This window comes from Lonchura striata, chromosome 7, assembly GCF_050655825.1.
Source record: "Lonchura striata isolate lonStrDom1 chromosome 7, ASM5065582v1, whole genome shotgun sequence".
NCBI lineage: Eukaryota > Metazoa > Chordata > Aves > Passeriformes > Estrildidae > Lonchura > Lonchura striata.
The window spans coordinates 7,516,329-7,542,402 of record NC_140709.1 but is presented as its reverse complement, the minus strand read 5'-3'; the positions used below and the strand labels follow the sequence as shown (position 1 = coordinate 7,542,402).

Here is a 26,074-nt window from a genome sequence, read left to right as displayed (position 1 = left end):
CAAAAAAAAATGATTGTACAATACAGCTTATTTTCTCCTCACTTGAAAGACATCTTCTGGTAAAATTTCATGAGAATTCCAGAGATTTGGGCTTGTGAGCTTTGTGTTTAAGTTCCACCAGAGAAAAAAGCCCCAGTGAAACAACAGAATCCTTCCACTGCCTTTTTATAAGGCTCATCACAAGTCACTGCTCAAGGGGCCTTATTTTCTTTTGGCCCATGATTGACACCGTACAGTTGTTAAGCTGACAGCAGGAAAAGAGCACTGCAGGCCACAAACATTTCCAGGATTAATGCAAAATTCAGATCACAGAGGTAGAGCAGGTACTGAACAGTGAGGCAAGGTGGCAGGGGAAAGTCAGGGGCAGGGAGGGGACTGTGGGACTGAGAGCAAAGAAACAGTGGTTGAGGAGAGTTCTGGTAGGCAAAGACCTGAAAATGGCAAAGGTTTTGGTGATGGATTTACTGCTGGCCTGCCAACAACAGCCCTCCAGGGCTCTTAAGCCAGTGCTGTAGGTTTAAGATCTGCTAGTTCCCCATTCCAACAAAGTTATTGTGACAGTAAGTGATTACAGAAGCAAAGGATCCAAAGGACAGATTTTATTTGGTAGCTCATTCAGGGAGATAATAAAAAAAAGTGTGTTTTTTTTTTTTAAAGGTGTTTCATACCTTTTCTTTGCTTGGGGGTACTGGTGGCGAGAACTTGGACATAGCCTGAAGCTCTGGCAGTTTCAAAGTTATGAAAAATCTTTCTTCTCTTTCCTGCCTCCCTTCCTTGCTACATTCCCATCTTCCTGCTAGTGAAGTGTCCTTTTCCTGGCTTCAAAACCCTGCTATTTCTGAATGGCATTGCCACAGTGACCTGTCCAGTGGGGGCAAAGCTCAGCCTAGAGAAGTAAGAATGAAACAGCTTCTGTGCTGCTGTTGGGAGCAGAGGTCAGGCACCGGGTGAGGAGAACACAGGGTGAGAACTGCCCCAGCAGGACACTCCCTGCTGCAGGGAAGCAGCCAGGTACAGCTTCTGCTCCCTCCAAAGTTTGTGTAAGGCACAGCTCCTGCACAGGGAGGGGAGCAGCAGAGGAGTGACTTTGTGCACCTGGGATGTCACACAAGGTGTCAGGGTTTCCAGCGCTGGCACACAGCAGCAGCAGAGGATGCCACTGAGGTGCCCTGCTCCATGTCCTGCTGGGAACAGCCAGCTCCAGGCCCTGGCATGTTCCTGCAGGGCTGCTGCACCATGAGGAACACGCTCCACGCGGGCAGAACGTTCAGACATCCGACACTTCGGCCACCCCTTTTTAATGCCATTAGTGATGCAGCAACATGTATTTATATTTACATATAAATACAAAATGGTCAGATACCACATTTTAAAGCGTAATTTACAATCTGAAACTGCTTACACTTTCATGACTAGGCTTGGGTTTTTCTCATTTACATTCATCATTTAATTCCACTGGAATTTGATTTTTAAGAAAGCCCAACATATCTTAATTACCATAAAAAGATCCATACACATTTTACTTAAAAATAGCTTCTGTAAGAGGAAATCTACCAAAAATAACACGAAATATATTATTATGCATACATTTTCTTTTTTGTAAAGTACAAACAAGAATCTGATCTCTTCTGGGTATTGCCTGATCTAATATGGCTATAGTTTCTATTTACTGTGTTTGTTTTTCAAAGTAAAGGGAAAGACAGAAGAAGTGTACGAAATGTTAACCAAAATAAAACTGTATTCTTTCCAAAGACACGGATGATCAGAGAAAGAACACTTTGAGAACCAATAAATGACAACAGGTACAAAGGAACACCATCCAAACACTATGCAGTGTTTTGTCTGAGCATGTGCCACAGTGACCTTGCAACAGTTATTAAAAACAACAAACAGAAAATGCTACTGGCAGAAAAAGCTGTCAAGCAAAACACTGAAAAATTGGTACCATTTCCTAACAAGTAAGTGCAGAACTGATAGCATTTTATGTGTCTTCCCCCACGTACACAGACCTCTTTCTTGCTCTCTCCGCCTGCAGGACTGATCATTGCCACTCTGGCGGTTTGCTGGATGCCAAACCAGGTCAGAAGGATCATGGCTGCTGCTAAACCAAAGCAGGACTGGACCGTCCCCTACTTCAAAGCCTACATCACCCTCCTTCCCATCGCCGACATCTTCTTCTACCTCAGCTCGGTGGTGAACCCGCTGCTGTACAACATCTCCTCCCGGCAGTTCCGCAGCGTGTTCCTGCAGGTGCTGTGCTGCCGCCTCACCCTGCAGCACGCCAACAGGGAGAGGTTCCTCAGGGCCAACCAGAGCTCCGGGGCGCGGGGCGGCCGCTCCCTGCGCCCGCTGCTCTTCACCTCCTCCAGGCGCGGCTCTTCCACCAAGGGCGACGCCAAAGTTTTCCTCAGCACCTTCCAGAAGGAGCCCACGCCCAGCTGCAGCCCACAGGAGCCGGGTCCTGCACCAGGAGATCCCAGCCTGGAAGCGGCGCCCCTCGAGACCGGCTCAGAGCCCGGTCAGGGCACACAGAACGGCCTTTGTGAACATCAAGTATGACTTCGTAAGGCAAAGTTAATGCTTAGCAATGAGACTAAAAACATAGACATTGAAATGAGGAAAGCCACAACACTGCAAAAGGAATAAGTCAGATGGATTTGTTTCCAGTTATGCAAAAGGTACAGGAGGTCTGTATCCTGCTGGGATTTTTAAGTGCACACTGGAAATTCAATCTGCTAACTGAACTCATTAGCTGACAAAAATATCAGCCCCTCTTCTTCACACAGCCACTGAACTTCCCTTGCTGTTGACAGGGACTTGGAAACAAACAGAAAATAATTGCAGCGTCTTTGAAGAAAGAAGGATGCAGGACAAATTGTGTCGGGGAAAAAAAAAACCCATCAAACCAACTTGCTTGAAGTTTAGCAGTACAAGAACAACAGAGCAAACGTAAGGAGCAGAAGAGTGGTTATCACGTGTGCCCTCGGCACCACAGCAGAATTGCCCCTCTTCTTGGGCCGGGGACCATTGCAGAGGGGAGTGTTGCAGCAGCTGATGCAGACGGAGTTCACCTTGCCAGGAGAGCAGAAGGACTGGTAGCCGGCGGAGGCGATCAGACACGCGGCCGAGGAGGCGCAGGACTTGCGGTACATGATTCCTGTGACACACAACAAGGGTTACTCCGTTTGAGGGGAACGCTCGACACAGGAATCCTGCTCAAAAGCAGCTGCAAGCCCAGTGCACATCCCCAAAGCACTGCTGGTGCTCAGACACCTCAGCAGTGACAGGACGAACAGCCCCGCACTGCCGCAGCACCGCGGTCGCTCTGCCCGGGATTTCTTTGTCGTTCGATCCCGGTTGGAACCAAAAATATTACAGATTTAATTTGCATAATGTATATCAAATGATGCATTTTATAGCTGGAATTCTTCATCTTTCAGAATAAACTGTTTGAATTGCTATAACTGAAATGCAATTAGTGGGAAAATTAGTTTTGTTTCTATTGCTGAACATGTCTGAGTTAAGGTGTCTAAGTAATTACAGCTTTCTGTGCTCTTAATTTGTCTTTTGAGGATTTTTTTTCCTTTTCTTGTTCCTTTGCCACACACAGACAGGTAACTAAGAGTAAAAAGAGGATGATTATCAGAAAAACTTTCATCCTCCTCCCTCCCCTTCTAATTTTTTTTTGAAGAAGAACTAGAAGTACTTTTCCAGGTAATCTCAGCTCTTGCTTATCTTTGAAGTTTAATACCCTCAATAACAAAAATTTCCATTTCTATAGAAGTGTCTTTCTCGAGTTGAAAGTCTTCCCTTTTTGAACGTAATTTAAGGTAATTTTAATTAATAAGCTAATTTATAATTTCTCAGATTGTTTGTAACTGAAAAAGTACATTCTGATGTATAAACTTTCAGCTGCTATTTTAACATGGTTTATAAAGGCTTTAAAATACACAGATGTATTTTCTTCTGTCACAGTGGAAAATGGTTATGGCACTTCCTCGTCTCATTACTCCAAAATTTTCCTACAAGTGATACAGTAGAAATTTTGTCTTAGAAAAACATACACATAATAGAAATTGATAATGGATGTTTGCCTGCTCCTAGTTACAAAAAGTAGTAGGGATATTCCTAAGGATGATAAAATCACTATTCTTTTTGAGTATGGGATTTTCAATAAGTTTTTATTTTTTTCCTCCTGAAAAGCAAGGGATCAGAATTCCCTTGGAGAATGGTGCCTTTACATCCTGTGGCATGGGCCCAAAATGTCTTTAAACACACAGTGATTGAGACTTTTTTTTGGAGGGTAGTGAGGAGGGAATATGACCCTGGTACTGGATGTACAGTGCCTGCAGATATTTGTTCAGTCCCCAGAGACTTAATAACCACTACAGCACCTCCATGGCCCAGGAAAAACCTCTGTAATTTGGCATCAGCCACTGCACCTCTGAGTGCTGAGAGCAGCAGCAGAACACCCTTTCTTTGGGCAGTGCTCAGAAAGAAGGATTTCCTGTCTTCAGAGGCTTTTAATTAAAGCAATTCTTTTATACTGTCACAACACTGCTGCCATCCCAACAATGCTGGGGTTTCCTTGTTTTGTGTTCTCCCTCTGCAAATCTCAACTCCGAAACGTGTTTTTAGGCTATCTATCTCATTGAACTTATGAAGAGAAGCCCTCAAGTGAGTGTTAAATCTTCCTCTGTCTCCAGTGAGCTTCAATCAATCAACACAGCAGGTAGAGCCTTTTCTCAAGAAGGAAGAGGAGCTGTGGGCTGTTCTCCCTGTAACAGCAAAAGCACACAGATAAAGCAATGCAGTCTTTATTACTACGGCTTGCAAAAAGAAGGGAGTTCTGTCTCTGCTGACAAACCACTGCTGTCAAGGAGCCTCAGTGGTGCTGCCACTGATTGGCTTTACAATACCAAAATCTCAGCTGATGTTCCCCAAAAAGACCTGATGCTTTGTTCATGTTCCTCCTGCAGTCCTCCCAGAGCAGAGGCAGATATGACCCTTCCCATGGCTACAATTAATGTTTTTCCTTCCCCTTCCCTGTATCCAATTAAACCAGGCACAATGACCTGATCCTGCATCTCCCCATCACAAATTATTTCCCTGAGCAACAAACACCCACAAAACTCAGCCATTTCTCAGCAGAAATGAACAGCAGTGAATTTGACTTTCCCCTCCAAAAACAAGGCTCTAAAAAGCTTTTGACCCTGGCAGATTTCCTATTCCCATCATTTTATAGATCACTCTCTTCCTGCTGTTTCCTTTTCACAGGTTTCCTGCAAAGCTCTGTTCGCAACTTGAACTAGTGATTTATTCGTTTGGATAATTTATAAGTGTGGAAACATCCCACTTTGCACTTCTCCCATAGATTAGGAGACTAGAATTGTTCACTGCTGTGAACAATTAGATGATACCTTCTGAGGCATGGTTTTCACCAGACAGCTCTAGGAAACCGCTCCTGCAAAAAAATGAAAGTCCTGCAGCTTAACTCCATGTGTTTACAACAGATCTGTTCTCCAGGATCAATCCCATAGAACAATCCTCAGCTCCTTTTGAAGTCAAAAAACAGTATTTCAGCACAGACTGAAATTTTACTACTCAAAGTTTCATGAACAGATGCACCATGTTCACACCTAAATAGGGAGAATAATCTGACTAGTAGCAAAATTCCCATGTAACACTTCTCCAGTGGATTTTCAGTAAATGCCTTACAATGGGAAATTTCACACCCAAATGATTGTTTATTCCCATTCCCTGTTTTAATAATCTAAATTTTTTGAGAGATTTTTTACTTAAAAAACTCAGCATTTCCATCAGGTTTTTAACAGCTCCTTTGCTAACAACATGCCCTTCACATCCAAGATTTTTTCCTTTGAGTACTGCTAGAGTCTCTTGATCTCACAAACCAGCTGCTATCACTCTTAAGCGCTTTTCACAAAGCATCAGGTACAAAGCAAGCTTGCTCAGCACAGCCAGGCTGTGCTCCCTCCCTCTCTGCTTCTGCAGTATCCTGACAGGAAGACACAATGCAAACAGGCACAGAAGTTGGTGGGGAAAGAGGGAATGTTAGCACTGCAGGTGTGACATTTTTAAAACACTTGTGCTGTGACTTCACTTACTCCTAAATGTTCTTCCTATCGTAATTCTGGTAGGAAATACATTAGTACAACTGAGTGTGATGATGTGATGGTAGGGACACCATCTCCTCCCTCCAGCAAACAGGTTAATGGGCCCCAGTAGCTTCAGCTCAGCCAGGACAGCAGCCTCCTCTCCCAGTTGTATCCCGAGATCTCTCCTCAAACTCCTCCTTTGCAGTATTGCTGAGCCAGTTCCAAAACCATCCCCAAGATCTCCCTGAATCATTTGCCACCAGCAGGCTGAACTGCAGACAGTTCTTCAGAATGGTTATCTGCCTCATAAGACCCATACCACAGACATAACTGCTAATTACTGGGTATTCTTGCCTGAGCAATCAGCCTGAAGCATTCATTAACATATCACCCAGAAAAATAACTGCAAACCTTTCTGGAAGCTTTTCTTCTACCTCAGATTGTTCTGAGTCATTGGCTAAGCAAGGAGACTTCACTTTTTACACTCTGCTTTTACCAGGATGGGGTCATTCCCAGCTACCCACCCTCAACAATTGACACCAGTGATCAATTAGCATATTGATGAATACTTAATTAGCGTATTTATTACCCAATTACTTGATGGACAAATCCAGAACAATCTGTCCTTTTTCAAGGATTCAGCAGACCCCCAACAACAATTTAGGTACTGTAAAGATGTTTTACTGTGAAGGACCTACTACTGACCAACAGATTTTCCGGGTATTTTTTTGGCTTCAGGGTTTGTGGGATGCAGATCAAGAAATTTCAAGAAAAGAGGGGAGTACACAGAGCTAGAACAGCTGTGTGATAACGAGCTTGTATCCCACACCCTCTCCTGTCACATATACCTACAACAGCAAAATGTTTGTTTTCAGGGTTTTTTTAAAAGCAGATTTGGGCTTAAATTTGGCACTGAAAATTTATTTCTAGACTAAGAAACTTGTCCATGGTTACACCCCTCTCTGCCCCACAAGTCATCACAAATTTAGACAGTGTCAAGGCCCAAACTGTTATTTCTGCCTTATTCCTTACAATGAAGGGATGGGTGTAAATCTTTAGGCTTTTCTATAGTTCCTGCTTGCAATATTTATTTTCTCACCTGGATCCAGTCCAGTCCTGTGCATCTGCACCCTGGCACTGTTTTGTCCTTACACAAGTGCATTCTGTCTTGATTGTAACAAACAATTCAAGCATTAATTTATTCAAATCCAAAAGTGAGAGTTCTTTCCTCTACCCTCTCTGCACAGCCCAGTGCATTTCTCTTGAAGAACAGCTTAACTTGTTACTAGGACAACCAAAAAAGGTGACATCACACCTACTTCTTACACTGTGCATGCAGAAGGCACCAGCAGATCCAGTTTTTTTCTCTGATTGAAAAGAACCTTATTAGACACCTCTGATTGTTCTGTTGTAGGAGGTGCAGACAAAAAAGCTGCTGTGTAAGCATGACTCCAACTTTCCAGAGCCAAGCCCGATCCGAGCAGTGAGTGTGCAAATGCAGTTTGCACCTGTACTCTCAGGAGTGTCCTCCAGCAGGATGCACAGCAGCCAAAACAGGCAAGCAGGGGATCACCTCCGAGATCAGCGACCTAATTTCCAAAAAAAGTCACCTTCCCACTCCTGTGACCCAGCTACTCTGCAAAGGCACAGCTCAGCAGGAAATCCCAGCCCTGTCCTTCACCCCAGGACCTCATGGACACAAACCCCTCCTCTCCAAGCTTGCCTCAGTGAAGGGGACAGCATCATTTGCCCAACACTGAGCTTTCCAAGCCAGCTCTTCTCTGAGCTTGTGGGCTGTGACTGATGCTCCACTTTTTTTGAGGAAACTTTTTTCTACACCGTTTTATATGTATATTTGATATTGTATATGTATTTAACCAATTCCACAGGCATGTTTGAAGTCAGTCTTGTGCAGCTCATTCCACAAACAGTGCTTTAGCAAAATCCCCTGCATGTGCTCTGGGCAAACCTGCCACATTTATCTTCTGGAGCTGAGAAAGAAGTCTGTGTCCAACTAAGGCCCACCACTGAGGCATCCTTGAGCCTCTTCAAGGCTGCACCAGGAGCTGGAAGCACAAAAAGGGCTGTAGAAAAGTTTTGTATCCTCAAGTAAGCAGCTGAGAAAGCCAGCAGGTAGATCAAGGCAAGTTTGAGGCGTACACTTATAATTTTGACAGAACCTCCACTCAACTCTTTTAGATGGGGTGTTTCAATCTTGCCCATCTTTCCAGGCAAAAGCTGGGAAATTGGCCAGCAGTGGGTAATTCACAGTGCAGCACACAGAACTCAGGAGGAGCCCCCCCCAGTCTTGTCCTAGCCCTTGCATCAGCATGAATTGCACAGGATCTCTTTGGGTGGTCTCTCAAGACAAGCTGACAGCTGTGCTTATGTACCAATACCCCTTTCTTTGAATATCCTGCATCGTTCCAGCTGTCTTATTTCACCAAAACTTCCATTTTCTGCTCTTGGTGAATCTGCAGCTTTTTTACATTGTGCATAGACTTGATGTGTGCTCTGCCTGGCTACACTTGCTTGGTAATTTCATTCATATAGTTCATTCTGTATTTTTTTCCCCTCAATTGTCACTAGCTTGCCCTGCACTCAAGCAAAATTCAGCACCCAGTAGGACTTAGAAAAGCTCTTTTCTGATGTATGGCAAAAAATAAAATGAGAATTTATACTAGTGGCAAGAATAACATGTAAACAGGTGAACATCACCTTCTAAGGAACATAAAATATAAATGTGACTATTTCTGCATTTTACTCTATCAGTAATGCTACAAAAATTTGGTTCAGACTACAGGTTTGCAAATCATGTTTTTCAATTTCCTTATTAGGTTGCATGCCCATCTTTTTATGGCTTCAGTGGTTTTGCTATAATGATCATTTCCTCAGCTGGTACCTGTTCACATGCATCAGTGACAGACTCCAGAGGTCCTATTGTGATTTGCTGTGTTCTAGAGAAAGTGATTATAAATATTTTATCTAATAAGGTCCTAAATATTGTAGAAGGTGACTGAATATTGAAGAGTAATCAATCATTCTTTTGATGTTGTGCTTCCCCAAACAATTGTGGTTGTAGTCAGATCATGTTTTTATTGGTTTAAAGTATGAATTAAGCTTCCTCAACACACAGACTTTCAGCTATGGCTGTAAACTCATTGTTACAAAAACCCCTCCCAAAAACCCCAAATAATTTGAGCAAATGTAAAATATCTAACCATGTCCTGTAAGTTTCACTTCACACTAACTCTTCTTGTGAACTCCACAGAGAAAGCTGACGAGACAAGTGGTTTAAATAATTTGCACCTTGCTAGAAATTGTATCACAAAATTTTCTAATCACCTTGTAAACAGCTACTTAAATACTGTGAGCTCCCATGGTCGATGTTTTCCAGACTAAAAAAAAACCCAAGGCACTGCAAGTATGTGACTTGAAATCTACTGCAAAGCTATGCACACACTTCCTGATTTTTAATCTTGTGTTTTAGGACTGCAGCTATTTCATCCTGGCCCTCCCTTTGATGCATTCTATAGACGAGATAAAAGCATATTCATGCCTTTAGGTCCTTAGAGAGTACACAATTCTATTAAAAATAAAACAAACCCAGAGCCCTCTGCCTCTCAGCAAAACAAAAATAAACCACCTGGTTCACTTAGCATATTGTCATCATGATTTTATATGAAAGCCTAATATCATCACAAATCCTCCATATATTTGGCACTCTTAAAAAGTTGCACATTTTCCCAGAAACCAACAGGAAGCCTTTGACAATGAAAGTCTGGCCTCATCACTCTCCTTCTGACCCTGACATGACACCTTGCAGAAATTAAGTCAGCTCAGGAGAAAACTGGACAATTTTGACTGGCACAGGACAAGGGTTTAGATTACCCTGATATCTTTTTGTGAGTTGTGCCTTCTAATTCTGGTGCTAGAAATGTGACTCAAAGCGGTGTTGCTCACAACAAAAAACATCACAAAAAAGTCTTTGTCACTGCTTGCAAAGCTGAAGCACGGCATTAAAATGCTTAAAAGTGCATAGGCTGGGAAAGTGAAGTACAACTGCTAATGGTGGTGTTATCAAATATTTTTTAAAGCCACAGAAGGCTACAAATGAGAGGTCAAAGCTCAACCTTCACCTGCATATCTAATAATTCTTTGGTTTCCTACTGTTCTTATTTGTTTCCCTTGTCACCAGTGTGGATGTACAGTCAAGCACTACAACACCCAATCTTCCCAACAAAACTTCCATCCTACCTGATACAAAGGAATCAGGATCTAAATGTCCTTTGCCATCAAGACCTAAATATACTTTATCTTGTAGAGACAGAGGTGAACTTGGACTCAATTTTCACAATTCTGTATGAGGATTTTTCTTGACAATCCTTACATTTTGAGATAAAGGGAAGCCACAAACCTTTTGCCTTTAGAAATGTTAAAAGTGCTACATCCTTGCAAAAAGTCACATAAATAATTTTACAGGTGAATAGTCTTGTTGCATCCCTAATTAATGTCCTTAGCAATTTCAGTGGGATGGCTCAGATGTTGGCACTTGCATGCCAGAACTTTGGAAATTCATTCTGCTTTTAAATGTTTAGCTACTTTTACACTCAGGATTTTACAGCCTGTTCAACTTAAGAGTAGGATTTTCCTGGGTTTTATATGGCTTTTTTCAGTTTTGAAGACTTATTGGTAAGTTGGCAAAATCCAGTTTTGTCAGGTTTAAAAAAAACAAACAAACAAAAAAAACCCCATCCAGCCTACAAAGGAAAAATGGAAATGAAAACTGTTTGGATTAATTAAAGCTTGCTTGCTAATGATTTGGTAAGGTCACTGGGAGCTAAAAGGAGTGACAGGGTCAGGCTTCAAAAGGGTTTGGAAACACAAACTCATTTGTGTGTGAAATGCAATAGGAAACTCTCAGGAGAGGTTTAAGAGACACCAAGCTGTGGGCACTGTATCATCACAAAATTCATTTGTATATCTTCCACGCAAGCCTGAGAAATAAAATAACATAAAAAGCTATTGTCCACATCCTGTGAAAGATGAAACTTGCTGGACCAGAGACCCCATCTTCCTTACAATAATGCAGCCTTCATCACTTCTGCACTCGGATCTTTGTCATGGCTTTCAAGTCATAAACTGCTTGAACTGTTAACTCCACTGCTGCTTTTCTTTATTGAAAGGCAGTCAGGACACACCTGCTGAACACTCTCTTAATTTCTCCTTAGCTGAAACACTCAAGTCAGTTCATTCCCTAAGTGGCTGGAAGTTTTCTGAGAAACACAAAGATTGGAAGAGATTTGCAAGTAAGGAAATGGCTTTGACAATTGAGAAAAAGTGTTTCTGAATGGAAATGTATCCACAGATTCAAGTTTTCAGCATACAGTGCAAATTAACAACGTCCATTGCAAGTCTTTTATTCATTATCAAAAGTGAACCTTGTTTCCAATATCGATATTATATGTTCATTTCACTGGGATTTGGTAGCACAATGTGTGATATTACAGGTACCAACTATCCCATGCAAATTTTTTATTTATCTTCTAAAATTATCAATAAAGACTTACTATATTGTGCTTTGCTTTGATTAACAAACAAAAAAGCCCCCCAGACACCAACAAATTCTGCTATGTTGATATCCTTTGACCAAAAAGTGTGGAGGAAAACAAAAAAAAATCCACCACCAATTTAGTGGATGTTTCTTACTGTTTCTAAATAGATAATGGGGATGCAACAACTTCCTATAAACCTTTAATGCCTACAGTAATTCTGGCAACATTAAACTTTGTTTGCCGTTTTAATCACTTTGTCAATAAAAGTACACCAGAGCATAATTTCCCCTTGATATAAATATGCAATTAATATTGGTTTTAATGGATTCTGTACATGTACACAGAAAAAAAGTATGTGGTTCTGTAATCCTTGCACACATGAACAACTCAATCATGGTAATAATCACAGGTAATTATCACAGGTAAAGAATTTACCACAGCCCAACTCATTTTACAACATAGCCACTGGCAAAACAAATGATGGGAAAACCAATGCTGGAAAGAGTTCAAAGAAATGGTTAAAGTTTTAATTCAACACTGTAGATGCTGGTCTTACTTATGGTGTTTCCATGCACTACTTTTAAGCATACAATCACAGCAATTTCTTTAACTACACTGCAGAGTTATATACTAATTAATTGCATTAAAAGAACCATAGTAAACCAAACAAACAAGCAAAATTTCTTATTGCAGGTTAATACAATAATTGGATTGTTTCCCGATTTGCTTGCAAACAGAAAAATCCCTGATATTTTGAAGTTTTGGCATTGCTACAGTGAATAATTTTCTTTTTCTTGCAAAAGTTAATAAAAGTATGTTCACAACGACATTAGAACAGACGGTGTATTGTTCAAAACATGCACGTGGGCAGCTTTACTTGCAGAGAGTTCCAAGAAATTGAGACTGGCTACCTCTCTGGGCTGCCTGTCTCATCCCTCCTGCTTTATCCCTCGCTGATGTATTCACACTGCAAATTTCATTTTGTCTTAAGTAGGTTTTAGATCAGCCTTTATGCTCAGATAACTCTTCCCCTCAGTAAAAAGCAAGACTACCATTACCAGTATGTTTTTTATGCTATATAATATATATAAAAGCATATGCACACTATATACTCATCTATCACCAAGATGTTTCACTTGATCCCAATATACCGTGGGATTTCTTTGTTGCTACATATATTCTAAAAATGAAGGAGCACTGACATGTCCAATTTAAAAGTCCATAGACTGGAAAGAGAGAGGCAGGAGGGAGCAGGGAATCCACCACAGGTGTTTCCACAAGATATCTGCAGGTAGAATTATGGTAAGAACTTCGATCCTTTGTCAAACATTCAGTTTACACAGTTTTAAAACACTACTTATCCAGCTGAAGAATACACTAGAAACGTATCCTTTACATTAATTTCTGTGGGATAAAAAATTTTGTGGTACAGTCTTGAGTGCCACTTTCCATTCTCATCACTCCTCCCTCTAAAATAAAGATTTTTTTTTTTTTTGAGATATAATTACCAAATTAATCAGCAAGATTATTTATCACAGGGAAAATGCAGTATCTCCCACTGTAACAGAATTCTAACCATCATTAAACTTTTCCTGGCAAAAGTTTTACATACAACTCAGCCTTAAGAGAGAAAAGTACTTTGCCATTTGCTGCTCAATTCACTTTAAGCTGTCCAAAGAAGCAAATGTCTACCTGGTGCAACAAACAGCTGAGATCAGCTGCCTGATGGTCTAATTCAAAACAGAATTTACTTACACCTGCTTTCTTAGAGGCTGCCACAGGAACAGCCACTTTTTGAGCTCTGGGTTAGGAACATGCCTGAGCTGCTGCTATTTCTCACCTGAAGCTGAGCTAGGACCCAGTGGCATCTGAAGCACTGATTTTAGAGAAACTGAGGAGGGCTTAACTGTGAAGGGTCAGTCTCTTCCACCGGGCAGCAACTGGCAGAACAAGAGGACACAGCCTCAAGCTACATCAGGGAAGGTTTAGGTTGGATATTAGGAAAAAAAATTTCACTGAATGAATAATAAAATTCTGGAATTGTCTTCCTAGGGAGGTGGTGGAATCACCATCTTTGGATGTGTTTAAAAAAAGACTGGACTTGGCACTTGGTGCTATAGTCCAGTTGTGGTGTTAGGGCATAGGTCGCACTTGATGATATTAGAGGTCTCTTCCAACCTCATTATTCTGTGTGATTCTGTAATTAAGGAACTTTTTACAAGGTGATTGGGAAGAACAGCCCAGGGTTGTCATTTACCACCGTGGTGCTTCTAGGACAGGGAGTTTAATCCAGAATGCAGCTGAGCTGTGGCACAACTCCGGAACACAACAAACACTCGTGGAGAAGAGTCCCTGGCCACAGGCTGGGGCTGCACTGCAGGCACAGCACAGACAGGAGCCAGCAGCCCCCAAGAGCAAAACACAAAATTCCCTCCTGCAGGGGAAGGGTGGCTCCATCACAGGGATGGTCACCCACTCCCACCCTGAGCTTTAGCTCAAATACCGCGTGTAACTTTTAAATAAAGTTTGAGATAACTTACAGCACTTTGCTCACTGACACAGCTGTGGTTTATTAATAACAAAAATGGGTTAATCTACAAGAATTGCACTCCTTTGACTGTATTTAGTCAAGAGGAAAGAACTCTAATTAGGAGACTGTGCTGTCAAATAAATGCAAATTTGCATCTTTCATTTTCTGGGTTAAAAGCTCAAACTCAAGTCTATTATAAATTAAAATCAATACTTGAAACATTTCAGCAATAAGCAACAACCAAAAGAATCAGGTTATGAAATATACTGGTAGAAGTAAAATGAATTATTTAATAAAACTTGGGAGAGTAAGGCATTTATATTGCACACATTTAAATATCAATTAGAAATAAAACCAATAAAGGATGATGAACTGAATCATCTCTGTTTTACAACCAACCCTCTCTAAAATTGACTGAGGGTAACAGAAACTAAGCTTGCAATGTAAATTTCATTCAATTTGAAATAGGTTAAAATTTTAATTTATTAACTGGCTGAAATTTACAATCTCTGAACTTAGAATTAATAAGAAATGCATTTATAGAAGTAAACGTAATAGAGTGGCACCTGCTATGCAGAGCATGCTAGCGACCTCCTAAAGAAAAAAATCTAGGGATCTACTGAGAAAAAACATAAAATTGCACAGAAAAAAACCTCACCAAGCAGTTTAAGAGCTGCTTATTTATTGTATTGCAACCCATTCTTTCACAGGAGTAAAGGCAAGTTATGCATCAGTGAAAAAGAGTTCAAATCTGACTTTTTTTGTCTGTGTCTACTACCACATCTAGAGCCCTCCCAATCACAACATCCTGTCTAACCTCATGAAAGTACTGCAGAAGCTGTGGTGAGGAGATACTTACAGTTTGCCAGGTACATTTAAAATATTGAGTATGTCTAAATGACTGCTTGAAGGCTTTGCTATCTCACACCCTCACCACCCTTTTCAAGTCAACTTGAAATAGAATACTCCAGTAAAAAAATAACTTGAGAGAGACTAATATTCCTTTAAACAGCTTAAACCCAGCTTTTCCCTCCCTACACTGGACAGGTTTAAGTATTTCACAGCAGTAGTCACTGTGGTTGGTGTTACCCAGGATGAAAGAGCATCAGCAGTTCAGCTACTTTTGACGTGTAACAACAATTATTTATCCAGGGCTGATCACACAGTGACCTGAAATCCCCAGCACAGGTGGGGCCAGCTGCCTGACAAGCACTGGGAGAGGAGTTTGCTAAGCCCAAGAAGCATTGTTGCTGTTCTGGATGGATGGCTGCACAGATCTGCACCAGAGGCATCCTGCAGCTCCTGGAGGGCTTGCTGGGAAAGGACAGACTGCAGCTCAATCTCCACCAACAGCAAAACCCCAGATCTGGGAGATGGGCAGTTCCAGAGAGCAGCATCCCCTTAAGTCAGGGTTCTGAAGCCCCAAGCTGCCCTCTGCTCCCCAGGCTTGGCCCAGGGGACACTTCCAGGCTGGGGCTCCCAGGGAGGGGCTGATCCTTGTCCATTCCAAAGCCTGACACCCTCTCAGCTGCCTGCAGTCAGAGCAGGAGGCTCCAGGGGCTCCAGCTCCCTTCCTGCCTCCTCACACAGCCCCAGAGTCCCTAACAGAAAGCTACAGAGCAACACAGCAGTGTGAGACCTGAGAGTTCTCTCTAAAGCTCCACCATGCTGAACAGAACCCAGCCATTTACAAAACAGCTCAAAAGACAACAGAAGCGAGGTGCAGAAACACAGCTGATTCCCTCTTGGACACATTGCTGTCCTAATATGTTAACTTTAATAGCAATTGCAGTAAGGGAAAAAGACCTTAAAGATTGGTATGACAAATCCATTGTGCCCTTCTCCTCCCCCATAAATTCCCCCTGCCCCAACTTTTTTTTTTAAAAAAAAACCTCTTTCCCCCTTTTGCCTGATGGTTTCTTTAATGGATGAAAGCAAAGATCACTACACTTTCCTTCCCTTAAGATGAACCTTCAGAGTATATAAATTGCTTGAGTAAATAAAAGAAAGGAGGGAATTACTAATTTAATGCTCTTCTATCTCTTGGGGAAAAAGCCCATGTAATTAACTGTAATGAGATTAAACTAACTTGTTGTTATTAATTTCCCAGTGCTGGGAAACTATATCAGAGACCTATAAGGCTGTGTATTAACCGGCTTTATCAACATTTGGCTTGCATCCTTCAGTTTTTACACCAGTTTTAAAGGAAAATGCTTAACTTCATTGAGTTGCAAAGCCACTCAGAAGTATAAGACATTGAATCCAGTCCCTTCAGGTAGGGACACAAGATTCATGTGAAGCTGAACACCATGAATGGGTGGAGCCAAAATGCTACCTAAACCAGAGAGACAGAAGAATAATTATTAAATTCTTACCAAAACTTTTTTCCATTACTTCTTTCTGACACATATCTTGAACATTCACTGTACAATTCACGATGAACTCTGGAGAGGAGCAGTCATTATTTAGCTGGAACTCCTCACACTGGTAACACTGTATTTGCAAACCCGAACCTGGAACAGATAGAGATTTGTTAAAAACCATAGAATGCTTTCTTTTGGAAAAGACCTTAGAGATCATCTCATTCCAAGCCCGTACCATGGGCAGGAACACTATCTGCTCAACTGAGTGCCCCATCTAACCTGCCCTTAAATAACAGCGATAGCATTAAAAAACCAAACCAAAACAAAACCCAAACAACCAACACGTGCCAGAAATCTCCCTTATCCTTCCCCCTTCGCCGTTCCTAGCTACTCAACAGCTCAGCCAAATAAAGTATCGCTTTGACAAAGATAAAGTAAAACACGCCCAGCGGAAGCCGAGCGCTGCCGGCTCTGCTGATGCTCCTTTCCGCGGGGCAGCCGCTCCGGCGCTGGAGACGCCGCCGCCAGGAGGCGACGGCCACCGACACCGGCATCAACACCGACATCGGTACCGACACCGGCATCAACACCGACATCGGTACCGGCACAGCCGGGCAGCCACCGCCCGCCCCACGGCACAGCGGGCTGAAAGCCGCCCGCGCCCCGCAGACAGCAACCCGGCTCCGAGATACTCCGGCTCTTATCTGTGCCGACGGGTTTACTTAGCTCCTAATTAATTACAAATGATTTAATTACTATTTTGCCGTGCACAATTAAAGCGGCGGAGCATCCCTCGCCAGCCGCCTTTATCATGCAAACGAGGCGCTCCGAGCGGCGCTCCGCCGGCGGCTCCCGCACCCTCGTCCCGCGGCGGGGACCCCCGGCCCGAGCCCGTCCTCCGCGGGCACCGACCCGCCGCGGCAGCGCCGGCATCCGCGGAGAGGCTCCGGGGCTGCGCTCGCCCCGCGGGCAGCCGGCGCTGGGACACCGGCGGGGGCTCTGCGGGCCGCGGGCAGGACGGGGCTCCGCCGCCCCGCTCCTTTGTAGCGCCCGGCAGCAGCTCCGTCGAGCGGCGGCGAGGGGACGGAGGCTCCCAGCACCGCGGAGCCCTTACCTGGCGCCAGGCACAATCCCCAGAAAGTTGCAGCGAGGAGGAAGAGCCGCATCCTCCCGGAGCCGCGGCCGCCGGGCTGGCGTGCAGTCGCGAAGGGGCATCAGAAGCGGAGATGCAGCGGAGGCGCCGCGCACTTGTGCCGCTTGCCCGCCGCCTCCGCTGCGGAGCGGCGCCCCGGGAGCCGGCGGCGGAGCCCGCCCTGCCCAGCCCCGCGCCGCGCTCCAGCCTCGCCGGAGTTGAGCGCTGAGACTGGAAGAAACTGTAGGAGAAGCGAGGGCTGGGGGGCGGCTCCCCCTCCCTCCCTCCCTCCTCCAGCACCATGTGATGCCGGCGGAGCGGGGCGGGGATCCCCGCCAGCCGCCCCGCACCTCGCCGGGAGCGCCGCGGGGACGGGCGAAGTTCAGCGAGGGAGGGGAGCCCCCGCAGCGCCGGCTCCAGCTCCGGGCTCGGCTCGCACGGCGCTGCCGAGGGGCCCCGCGACCCTCTGCCCGCCGGGGCTGCTCATCATCGCATCCGCGCCTCCTCCTCGGCTCGGGCACAGACCCCGCGCCGTGGGACTCGTCCCGGTCCGTGCCGTGTCCCGGTCCGTGCCGTGTCCCGGTCCGTGCCGTGTCCCGGTCCCTGCCGGTCCCCGCCCGAGCGCACAGGTGGCAGCCGGAGCGCGTCCGCGGCGCTGCCGGGCCGGGCCCCGCTGCGAGCGCCGCTCCCTCCCACGAACGCCCCGCAGCACCCACGACCCCGGCAGGGGCTGAGGGGAGGCGCGGCCCCGCCATTCCCTCCTCCCAGCCCCCTAAAAGGGAATTCCAGCGTAACAAAACGGGGGGGAAAGGGCGCGGTGGCCGCGCTCAGACCCTGCCTCCTCCGCGGGCACACGGCGGGATGGGCCGGGGGGAGCTGACGATGGGATTGGGATGGGATGGGGATGGGATGGGATGGGATGGGATGGGGTGACGAGGAGCCGTCGGGGGCTGGGCAGCGCCCGTGGGGAGGGACGGGCAGGGCAGCCCGCGGTGCCGCGCCCACGCCGTCCCTGCTGGGACCGTCTCCGTGGTCTCTCCGCATCACCACGTTATTTCCCAGTGCTCGTTCCACAGCTCTGCTCCAAGGAAGAGTTAATTAAGCTGAAATCGCTGTTTAACAGCCCCGTGTCACGAATTCTCTGAACACCGCCCTTCTGCGGGGCGGCCCGGTGGGTACCCCCTGACCCAGCCCAAGCTGTCACAACATCATCCCCTTCCCAAAACCCCTCAGCAGGCACCGGTAGGCAAGAGAAGTTTTATTTACGAAAGATGTTTCAATGAAAATTTCTTAAAAGTTGAAAAAGACGATGCAAGTTTAGGGCAGAAAAGAATTAAAATATAACAAATTGCACAAAATAGTAACACTGATCATACAATATTTCAAAGATTAACAAGCATGTGCTAAAGAAACCGTAGAGTCTAGAAATACTCCAAATATATCTAGTTTACAATTGCTGTACAAAAAGCAGTTATAAATACTTCACATCTAGAAAAAATACACAGAACCTTTGAAATAGACTCTCCCTTACATATATAAACAACCTTTGTAGAAAAAAACCAAAAACACCCAATACAGCCCAATCCCCCTGCTCCAAGATATGTTTGAACTAGTACTGGTTAGCACCAACATTTTAGTGTGTCACAAACAGGAGTTGTTTAGTGTTTTAAAAAAATAATTTTAGTGTTCAGAATTTACTTAAGACCAAACAGAGACTAGAAAAGATAACACATTATGGTACATTTATAATTTGATGGGAAATGAGTACAGTGCAGAGGACATGGAAGTTTAAAAGCCACGTTGCAGTTAGAAGTACAGGGTAGTTTATGTGGTTCTCATTCCTACAGGACTCCTGTTTGTGTCAGAAGTGAATTGCTTTGACCCTGATCTTTCAAACAGTTATGTGCATGATTGATGAAGCCAATGCCAGCAGTATCAGGCCTTTTAATCTATTAATTTTCTTGCCATGTCAAAAGTCAAAACCCTTTTGAAATAAGACACCTGTTGTGAAGTTGCAATAACTGAAATGCATGTTTCCCTAGAATACCTGTATGGAATTGCACTAAAAAGAAAAAATAAAATATGTTTTCTAAAAGGGAGTTCATGAGAGTTTATTAAAGACAATCTGGCAGACTTGAGTTTATGGTAATGCAGTGTTTCTACATACAGTTTTAAGACTAGGACAATTATAACTTTTTAAAAAAATCTACTAGCTTTTTTGTTAATATTCACACCAATTTCTTTAAGTTAGTAATCTGCCATTACAGGAGCATAGCACCAATTTAATATTTATTGCTGTCGTGTATCCCTACAAATATATTTTCCCAAGATATTTACAACTGTACAGATATTCACAAAAGTGCAAAATTAAGACTTTACTCTGTGTATTCGTTGTGTTGGGTGTGTTGAGTCCCCTGCACCACCGTGATGCTGCCCTGCCTTATTGCTGTGTGGTGGGAGGTCAGAACACCCTGATGGGAGCAGAGCGAGCTCGAGGGGGAATTGTCACAGTCTCCTCTCCCTCCTCTCTCCACGCTCACCTTCAGCTCCACTCCGTGCTGCAGCCTGCTGGGAAGTGTTCCTAAACGTCGTTGGAGCCTTGGCTGGCACAGGAGGAGAAGCTGTCATACAGGGAATCACTCAAGGATTCCAAATTGTCCACATCCTGCCGACCCGAGCTATTCAAGGAAGCCGCTTCTTTCTTTCCATTTTCTTCCTTCTGTCCTTCAACCTTGTTCAGACAGTTCTTCTCTTTTTCTAATAAAAGTACATTATTGCTGTTAAATTTATTGAGAGACTCCAGGGAAATTTTAGATACTCTATTCTGGGAATCTTCTTTTGTTTCTTCAGTTGGCTTCAATTTCTGTAAAAGTGGGAGAATTATTGGAAGCATATTCCTTTAAAAATTATCCTATTGTACACCATTAATTACCATCTTTCTAAAGTTCACAGGGTGAGAGGAAATAGATTGTTAGATGCTTAAATAACTGTTATGATTAAATAGGACATTAGTGTCCATTTCAGGATAAATCATAACTTTAATGATTCTGCTAAGACAAATAGAACTACATTTATGTAACACTCAAGTGCTATTAAGGTCCTAAGTAGCACACCCTGGCTGTGCATGAGTTAAACATCTCCACCATCCTCACAGGAATTCAGATCTTTTCCTGCACGAATACTTCAGGGGAGTATGTTCAAATAGGTATTTGTTTAAGTAGAGTTTGGGGGAAAAAAAAAAAAAAGTGCAGAGGAGAAAACAGCATTTTCCATAAATTAAGGATGCAAATGAAACTTGCTAGGGAATAGCCTCACATTTTGCATGTATAAGCCTATCGATTTCCACAAAGCCAAACCCTCTCTAATAGACAAGAAAGCAAAAAGAGAGGAAATTGCAGAGAACTGGGCCGATCCCCACAGACCAGAATCAATCAGATATTGGCCAGGCTTTCCCACAGAATTCTGTGGCAACACTGGACCATGTATTAGCACATTATATTAAAAACACACGGTAGGATTGTACCAAAGTAATTTTATCCCTTTGTGAGCTACTGGTATTTTCAATCAGAGATCTGACCAAGGAATCATTAGGGAACTGTGTAGGGAGCAGCTCAATAAAAATGACCTGCTGTTCATATATAGAGTGTTTCAAAATCTGAGTAACTAACTCCTCTTACAGATCGTATTACCAGAGATATATGGGATAGCATTCAACATTTTACAATCAACATTCAATAACCTCCTGGGCAGATAAGATTCAAGCATTCTGAGATATGCCATCAGAGTGCAAAGCCATTCCTCATTTTTGGTACAGCCATCAGATGGCAAAGACAGAATCAGTAAATTACTGTAAATCCAAGGCATGAACATTTCTGTTTAGGTAGAAATGAAATGGTATTTTAAGCACACTGAAGATATAGCTTGGGCAGATGTGTGGATGCTGTGGGTCATTACATGTGCAGTTGTAAAGGGTCCTTACAATTTTCTGAAGAATTCAAGCTTCAAGTCAGTGAAATGTTGTGCACACTGTGCTGTTTCTCCCTGGCAATCTTTGGTGAGAGGAAGACAAATTGTTACATAGTTTGATTGCTTGTTTTGATGGATAGTTAGATAAAAATTGAAATGCCATTCCAATGACTGGTTTTGCTCTGATTTTGTCACATCTCATAAAATGACAATGCATGGATTAGATTACTATTTTTGGGAAATGTTTCAAACAAACTTAAGCAAAGCAACAGGAGATCCTAAAGTCTTAGCAAATGAACATTTTCTGTTTGGTGCATTAATTAATCTTGAGTCTAAAAGGTTTTAGGGAATGTTGTGTTGGATTCTAATTTTAGATGACAGTTAAAACTAAGGTCTTCAATATCTGTAATTAAAATATTTTCTGAGAGGAATATTACCCTTGGTAATGGGAATGAACATAAATTTAGGACCCTACAACAGAAATTTTTCACAACTTTACCTGGAAATGCTCTCCCCTTTGCCCTCATTTGAAATACTGAAAAAGTTGTTTCATTTCTCTGTAGGCCAGATGAGAATATTCTCAGCCATGGCATCAATAACACATGTTAGCACTTTTTGCTTTTCAGAGTGCTAAGCCTAAAATACTTTATTACATGGCAGACTAAATGATGTTTCTCTGTCTTTAATTTTCCCACTTCACAGCTTTTCTTTAGATAAATTGAATGTGACTAGTTAGCACAGACTTGAGACTGCAGGACTCAATACTGGGGTTAGTAAGGCCTGTGATAAAACTCTCATTGATTCCAGTGGAGCCAATTTCAACTCCTGGGCAGGAGGAGCACCTGGAGAATCTGCAGGACAGAGCAGTCTGGGTGAAGCATCACAATCAGAGGAGGATTCTGGCTATCCTGCTGAGGATGGATTCACACCTCAGGACAAACCAGACTGAATTCATTGGTATGTTCTGCATATATGCAGTATCAATAGCTTTTTACACCCTTCAAGCACAACCTAGGCTACAATCCTACTTTAATCACACTTTAGTTTCTCATTTATTTTATAAAGTACATTAGAGAAACTGCAGGGAACAAAAGTACTCTACAAATTTTAAACAAAGACCTTGAATCGAGTGAAATTGAAGTGAACTGAAGCTCATCAGAGAAACCTGTTGGCAAAAGATTCTGAGTAGTGAACAGTACATCTACAATATATCAGAGCTTAAAGGGAAAACTGATTCTAACAGTAGTAGAAAAATTTATTAGCAAAACAAGAAACAATTCAGAAATAAGTTATACTTATTTCTTGGACACAGAGTTGTCCTTTTTAGGTGTCTTTGTGCCCAGTTATATCCTTCTGTAAAACAACCTGAAACTTCCTTTCTTTAACACAGAAGAAAACTCATAAGCAAAAATAAAACTTTAGGCAGAGATATTAATGTAAGAATCTGCACAATCAACAAATCATTTTCTCTCACAAAAACACAATTACATACATTCCTAGAGCTAAAAAGTCACTGGTCATTTCTTTATCTTCTGTGTCAGAACAGAAATGTTAACCCAAGTTTTTTTTTCTCTAGTTACTATGTATACAACTTGTAAAAAATTAGCTAGCAAAGAGTGTTTATTTAGATTCAACCTTAAATAAGTTTCTTATTATTCATGGCGGTCTCAAAAGCTGCTAGATTAATCAAAAGACAAAAGCAAAACAACTATAGTTAGAATTTGATTGATGAATTGTGTACATGGTTATGTAGTTTCTTTGGGTTTTTTTATGTAGATTTGCTATTGACTGCAGCAGAGTCACAGCTATAACAAAGAACAGGGGTTAGCTCAAAGAGGTTAGCATGGTGTATTTTAAAGTAATTAGTTCATGAATGCATTTGAGAATCATGCTGAAATGGTACTCAGCAGCTGCTTCTGCAGAGTGGAAGGTGAGGCGGGTGTGTCCTACGCCCAGGAGGGCTGGGTGGGATTTGGGAAGGGGTGTAGGGAGCCCCTAACCTCTAAGCCATGTTTTCCACTCATATCTCTGCTGTGCCAGGCGTGGCTTTCTGTGCAGTGAACAGCTGGTTTTGTCACCAAGCAAAGAGAAAGACTCCATGATTTTGCTCAGTGCTGCTACAAGAGCCAAGATGGACTAACAGCACAGGATCCTTCTGAGCTGCAATGCTTAGAACCATTTCAGCCTTAAAGTGTTGACTTTGCTGTTGACTATTCTGATGTGTTCTGTGATCAAGGTGAGTGCTGCATTTGGTGTGGACTCTGTATGTTTTCCTAAGTATTAATTGATTCTGGTCTACAAGAGACAGATAACAGAAATAAAGGAAAAAAGGCTCAGTACAGACAAGAACTGTAGTTTTCACAGCCTCTGTAACAGCTCTGGCCCATCACCCTAAAGCAGATCAATGGTTAGCTTCTTTTACTTATCCTAAGTGTATTTTTGTCTGGAAAATCTGTACCCTTATGGCCTTAGGGTACAGGGAGAATTTGTTGTTCTGCTCCACTGTATAGGTGGAGAGCTTCCCACAGCTGGAGTTTCTTGCCTGCCCAGCATGGGGTGCCTTGCACCACCTGAGAGCAGTGAGCAGTTGTCAGAAGAGGAGAAACTCTTCCTGACATACACAGACATTCATCACGAGCCACATCACTTTGATATAAACCCATGAGTCATGAATCAGAATAATGTTTCCTTGCTGGCAACATCCTAAAGGGAATAACTAAAACCCGTTAGTGATGTAATGAAATCTGGCGTGTCACTTCAAGCACAGCAAATTAGGAAAACAAAACTAGCCTGCAGTTACACTGATACATTATAAATAGGTGTTATTCCTACATTAAGACATCAAATTAGGTTTTCTGCAAACTGTAAAAATGAGAGGTTACGTGTGGGTAGAATGCCTTTTCAGAGCTGTGTGATCAAGGACCAGGAAGAGCTGCAGCCCTTTTGAACAGCACAAGGATCCCTCAAGTGTAGTGGGAAGCAGGAGCAGGGAAAGATGGGCTGGTTCGCAGGCACAGAGGACCCCACACTCGTGTGCAGGAAGGAAAGCAGCAGCAAGGCCATTTCTTGAATGTGGTAACACACAGAAGCTTTGATTATCTGGAGGTCAGGCTATGCTTATGAGTCCCACCAGAGCCCAGAAATAGCAATGAACCATTCTGCAGGATAAATGTATTTTCCAGCTGTCTAAGTTTAGTTAACCAACACTTTAAAGAGCTCAGAATCACTTACAAAAAGGAATAAAATGAACTTTATTTATGTCTCTCATGCATTGGGCAATTTAGTTTTTAGATTAACACAAAAGCAAGAAGAGCATTGCTTCAAGTGAAGTATAACTGCAAAACACTATTGGGTAAAAACAACAAAATTGCTATGAGAATTAAACATAGATCAGCAAAATCAATACTTAATTGTGTAACTCAAGGACCTTCGTTTCAGATCTGATCTCTAATAGAAGATACACAGTATGCTCCCTTTTGGTTTTTTTTAGTTATTGCTCATAACTTTATTGCAAGGGAAAACAATTTTCCAGATTTTACTTTTTAAAAATTGCTTGTTGCTTTGTCTGCGTATGCTCAGGGTAAACTTGATCCCAGGAGCCACTATTTCTTATTTTAAATTCACAGTTCTTCCAATTTAGTTATCCTCTAAGTCCTGTAACTGCTTTGTATTTACGACACAATGGGTCTAAGTGGGATCTGCTGGTGCAGCACCATGTGGGCTGCTCATACATAACCTGTTCAGTGGGACAATTTGAATAGTTTCACAGCTTCTTGTAGAGCAAGGAGATACAGGGCAGTTTTCTGACCAGAGATGTGCTGGTCTCATCAGAACTAACTTCCCACTGAATTCTCTGGTGTCACACCACTGTTTGCAGTAGAAGGTGTCATGTGAAAAGGGTTGGGCAGTGGCTGTCTGTCCTCCAGGCAGGACAGAATACCATGCAGGCTCTGTGCAAAGTGAACAATCTCCAGATCTCACTGAACATCAGGTGAACAAGTGACACTCTGCAGTGACAAGAGCTACACAGCCACATCCAGCAAACCACAAAGGTGAAAGCTGTAACTGCGTGACCTCTGCTGCATTACAGCTGAGCTAAAAATGGGATATTTGAACCTCTTTCTCTTTAAAGCATAACTTTAAATAATAAGATAAGCCTTGCTCTCCATTGTACATTGTCAGAAGCTTTCATCTATTTTCTGGACTGACAGTAAAATAATTTCTGAAATAATGAATCATTTTTCTTTTTCTACTTGAGCAGAAATCCCAAAATTATTTTGCTGTAGCAGATAATGACATTCTCAGAGACACACCATCAGATTTCCATGATAAACAATAAGTGCCAGCTTCTTTTGTGTTAAAAAAAGCATTGCTAGGAAGCATTTTTAAGTTAATTAGTATGTTCAGCAGCT

General features: G+C 42.9%; 3 protein-coding genes across 6 annotated transcripts in view; 1 reads left to right on the top strand and 2 right to left on the bottom strand.

Annotated features, from left to right (window-relative positions):
- GPR39 (G protein-coupled receptor 39) overlaps positions 1 to 3,951 on the top strand; it is a 103,622-nt gene extending 99,671 nt beyond the window's left edge. The window contains exon 3 of the mRNA XM_021548632.4: positions 2,036 to 3,951. Coding sequence (XP_021404307.3) covers positions 2,036 to 2,559 — 524 coding nt within the window. The 3' untranslated portion in view covers positions 2,560 to 3,951. The remainder of the gene's footprint in view (positions 1 to 2,035) is intronic.
- LYPD1 (LY6/PLAUR domain containing 1) lies at positions 1,283 to 17,976 on the bottom strand. Its single transcript, XM_021548633.4, has 3 exons — positions 17,679 to 17,976; positions 16,577 to 16,714; positions 1,283 to 3,157 (listed from the first exon to the last, which is right to left on the bottom strand). Exons 1-3 carry the CDS (start codon positions 17,728 to 17,730, stop codon positions 2,922 to 2,924), a joined length of 426 nt encoding a protein of 141 aa, XP_021404308.3. The 5' UTR covers positions 17,731 to 17,976; the 3' UTR covers positions 1,283 to 2,921.
- Positions 17,977 to 18,939: 963 nt separating this feature from the next.
- NCKAP5 (NCK associated protein 5) overlaps positions 18,940 to 26,074 on the bottom strand; it is a 416,669-nt gene continuing 409,534 nt past the window's right edge. For all 4 annotated transcript variants that reach the window (XM_085584141.1, XM_077784917.2, XM_085584139.1 and 1 more), the window contains one exon: positions 18,940 to 20,559. In XM_085584141.1, the coding sequence (XP_085440267.1) occupies positions 20,278 to 20,559 (282 nt within the window). In that variant the 3' untranslated portion in view covers positions 18,940 to 20,277. The remainder of the gene's footprint in view (positions 20,560 to 26,074) is intronic.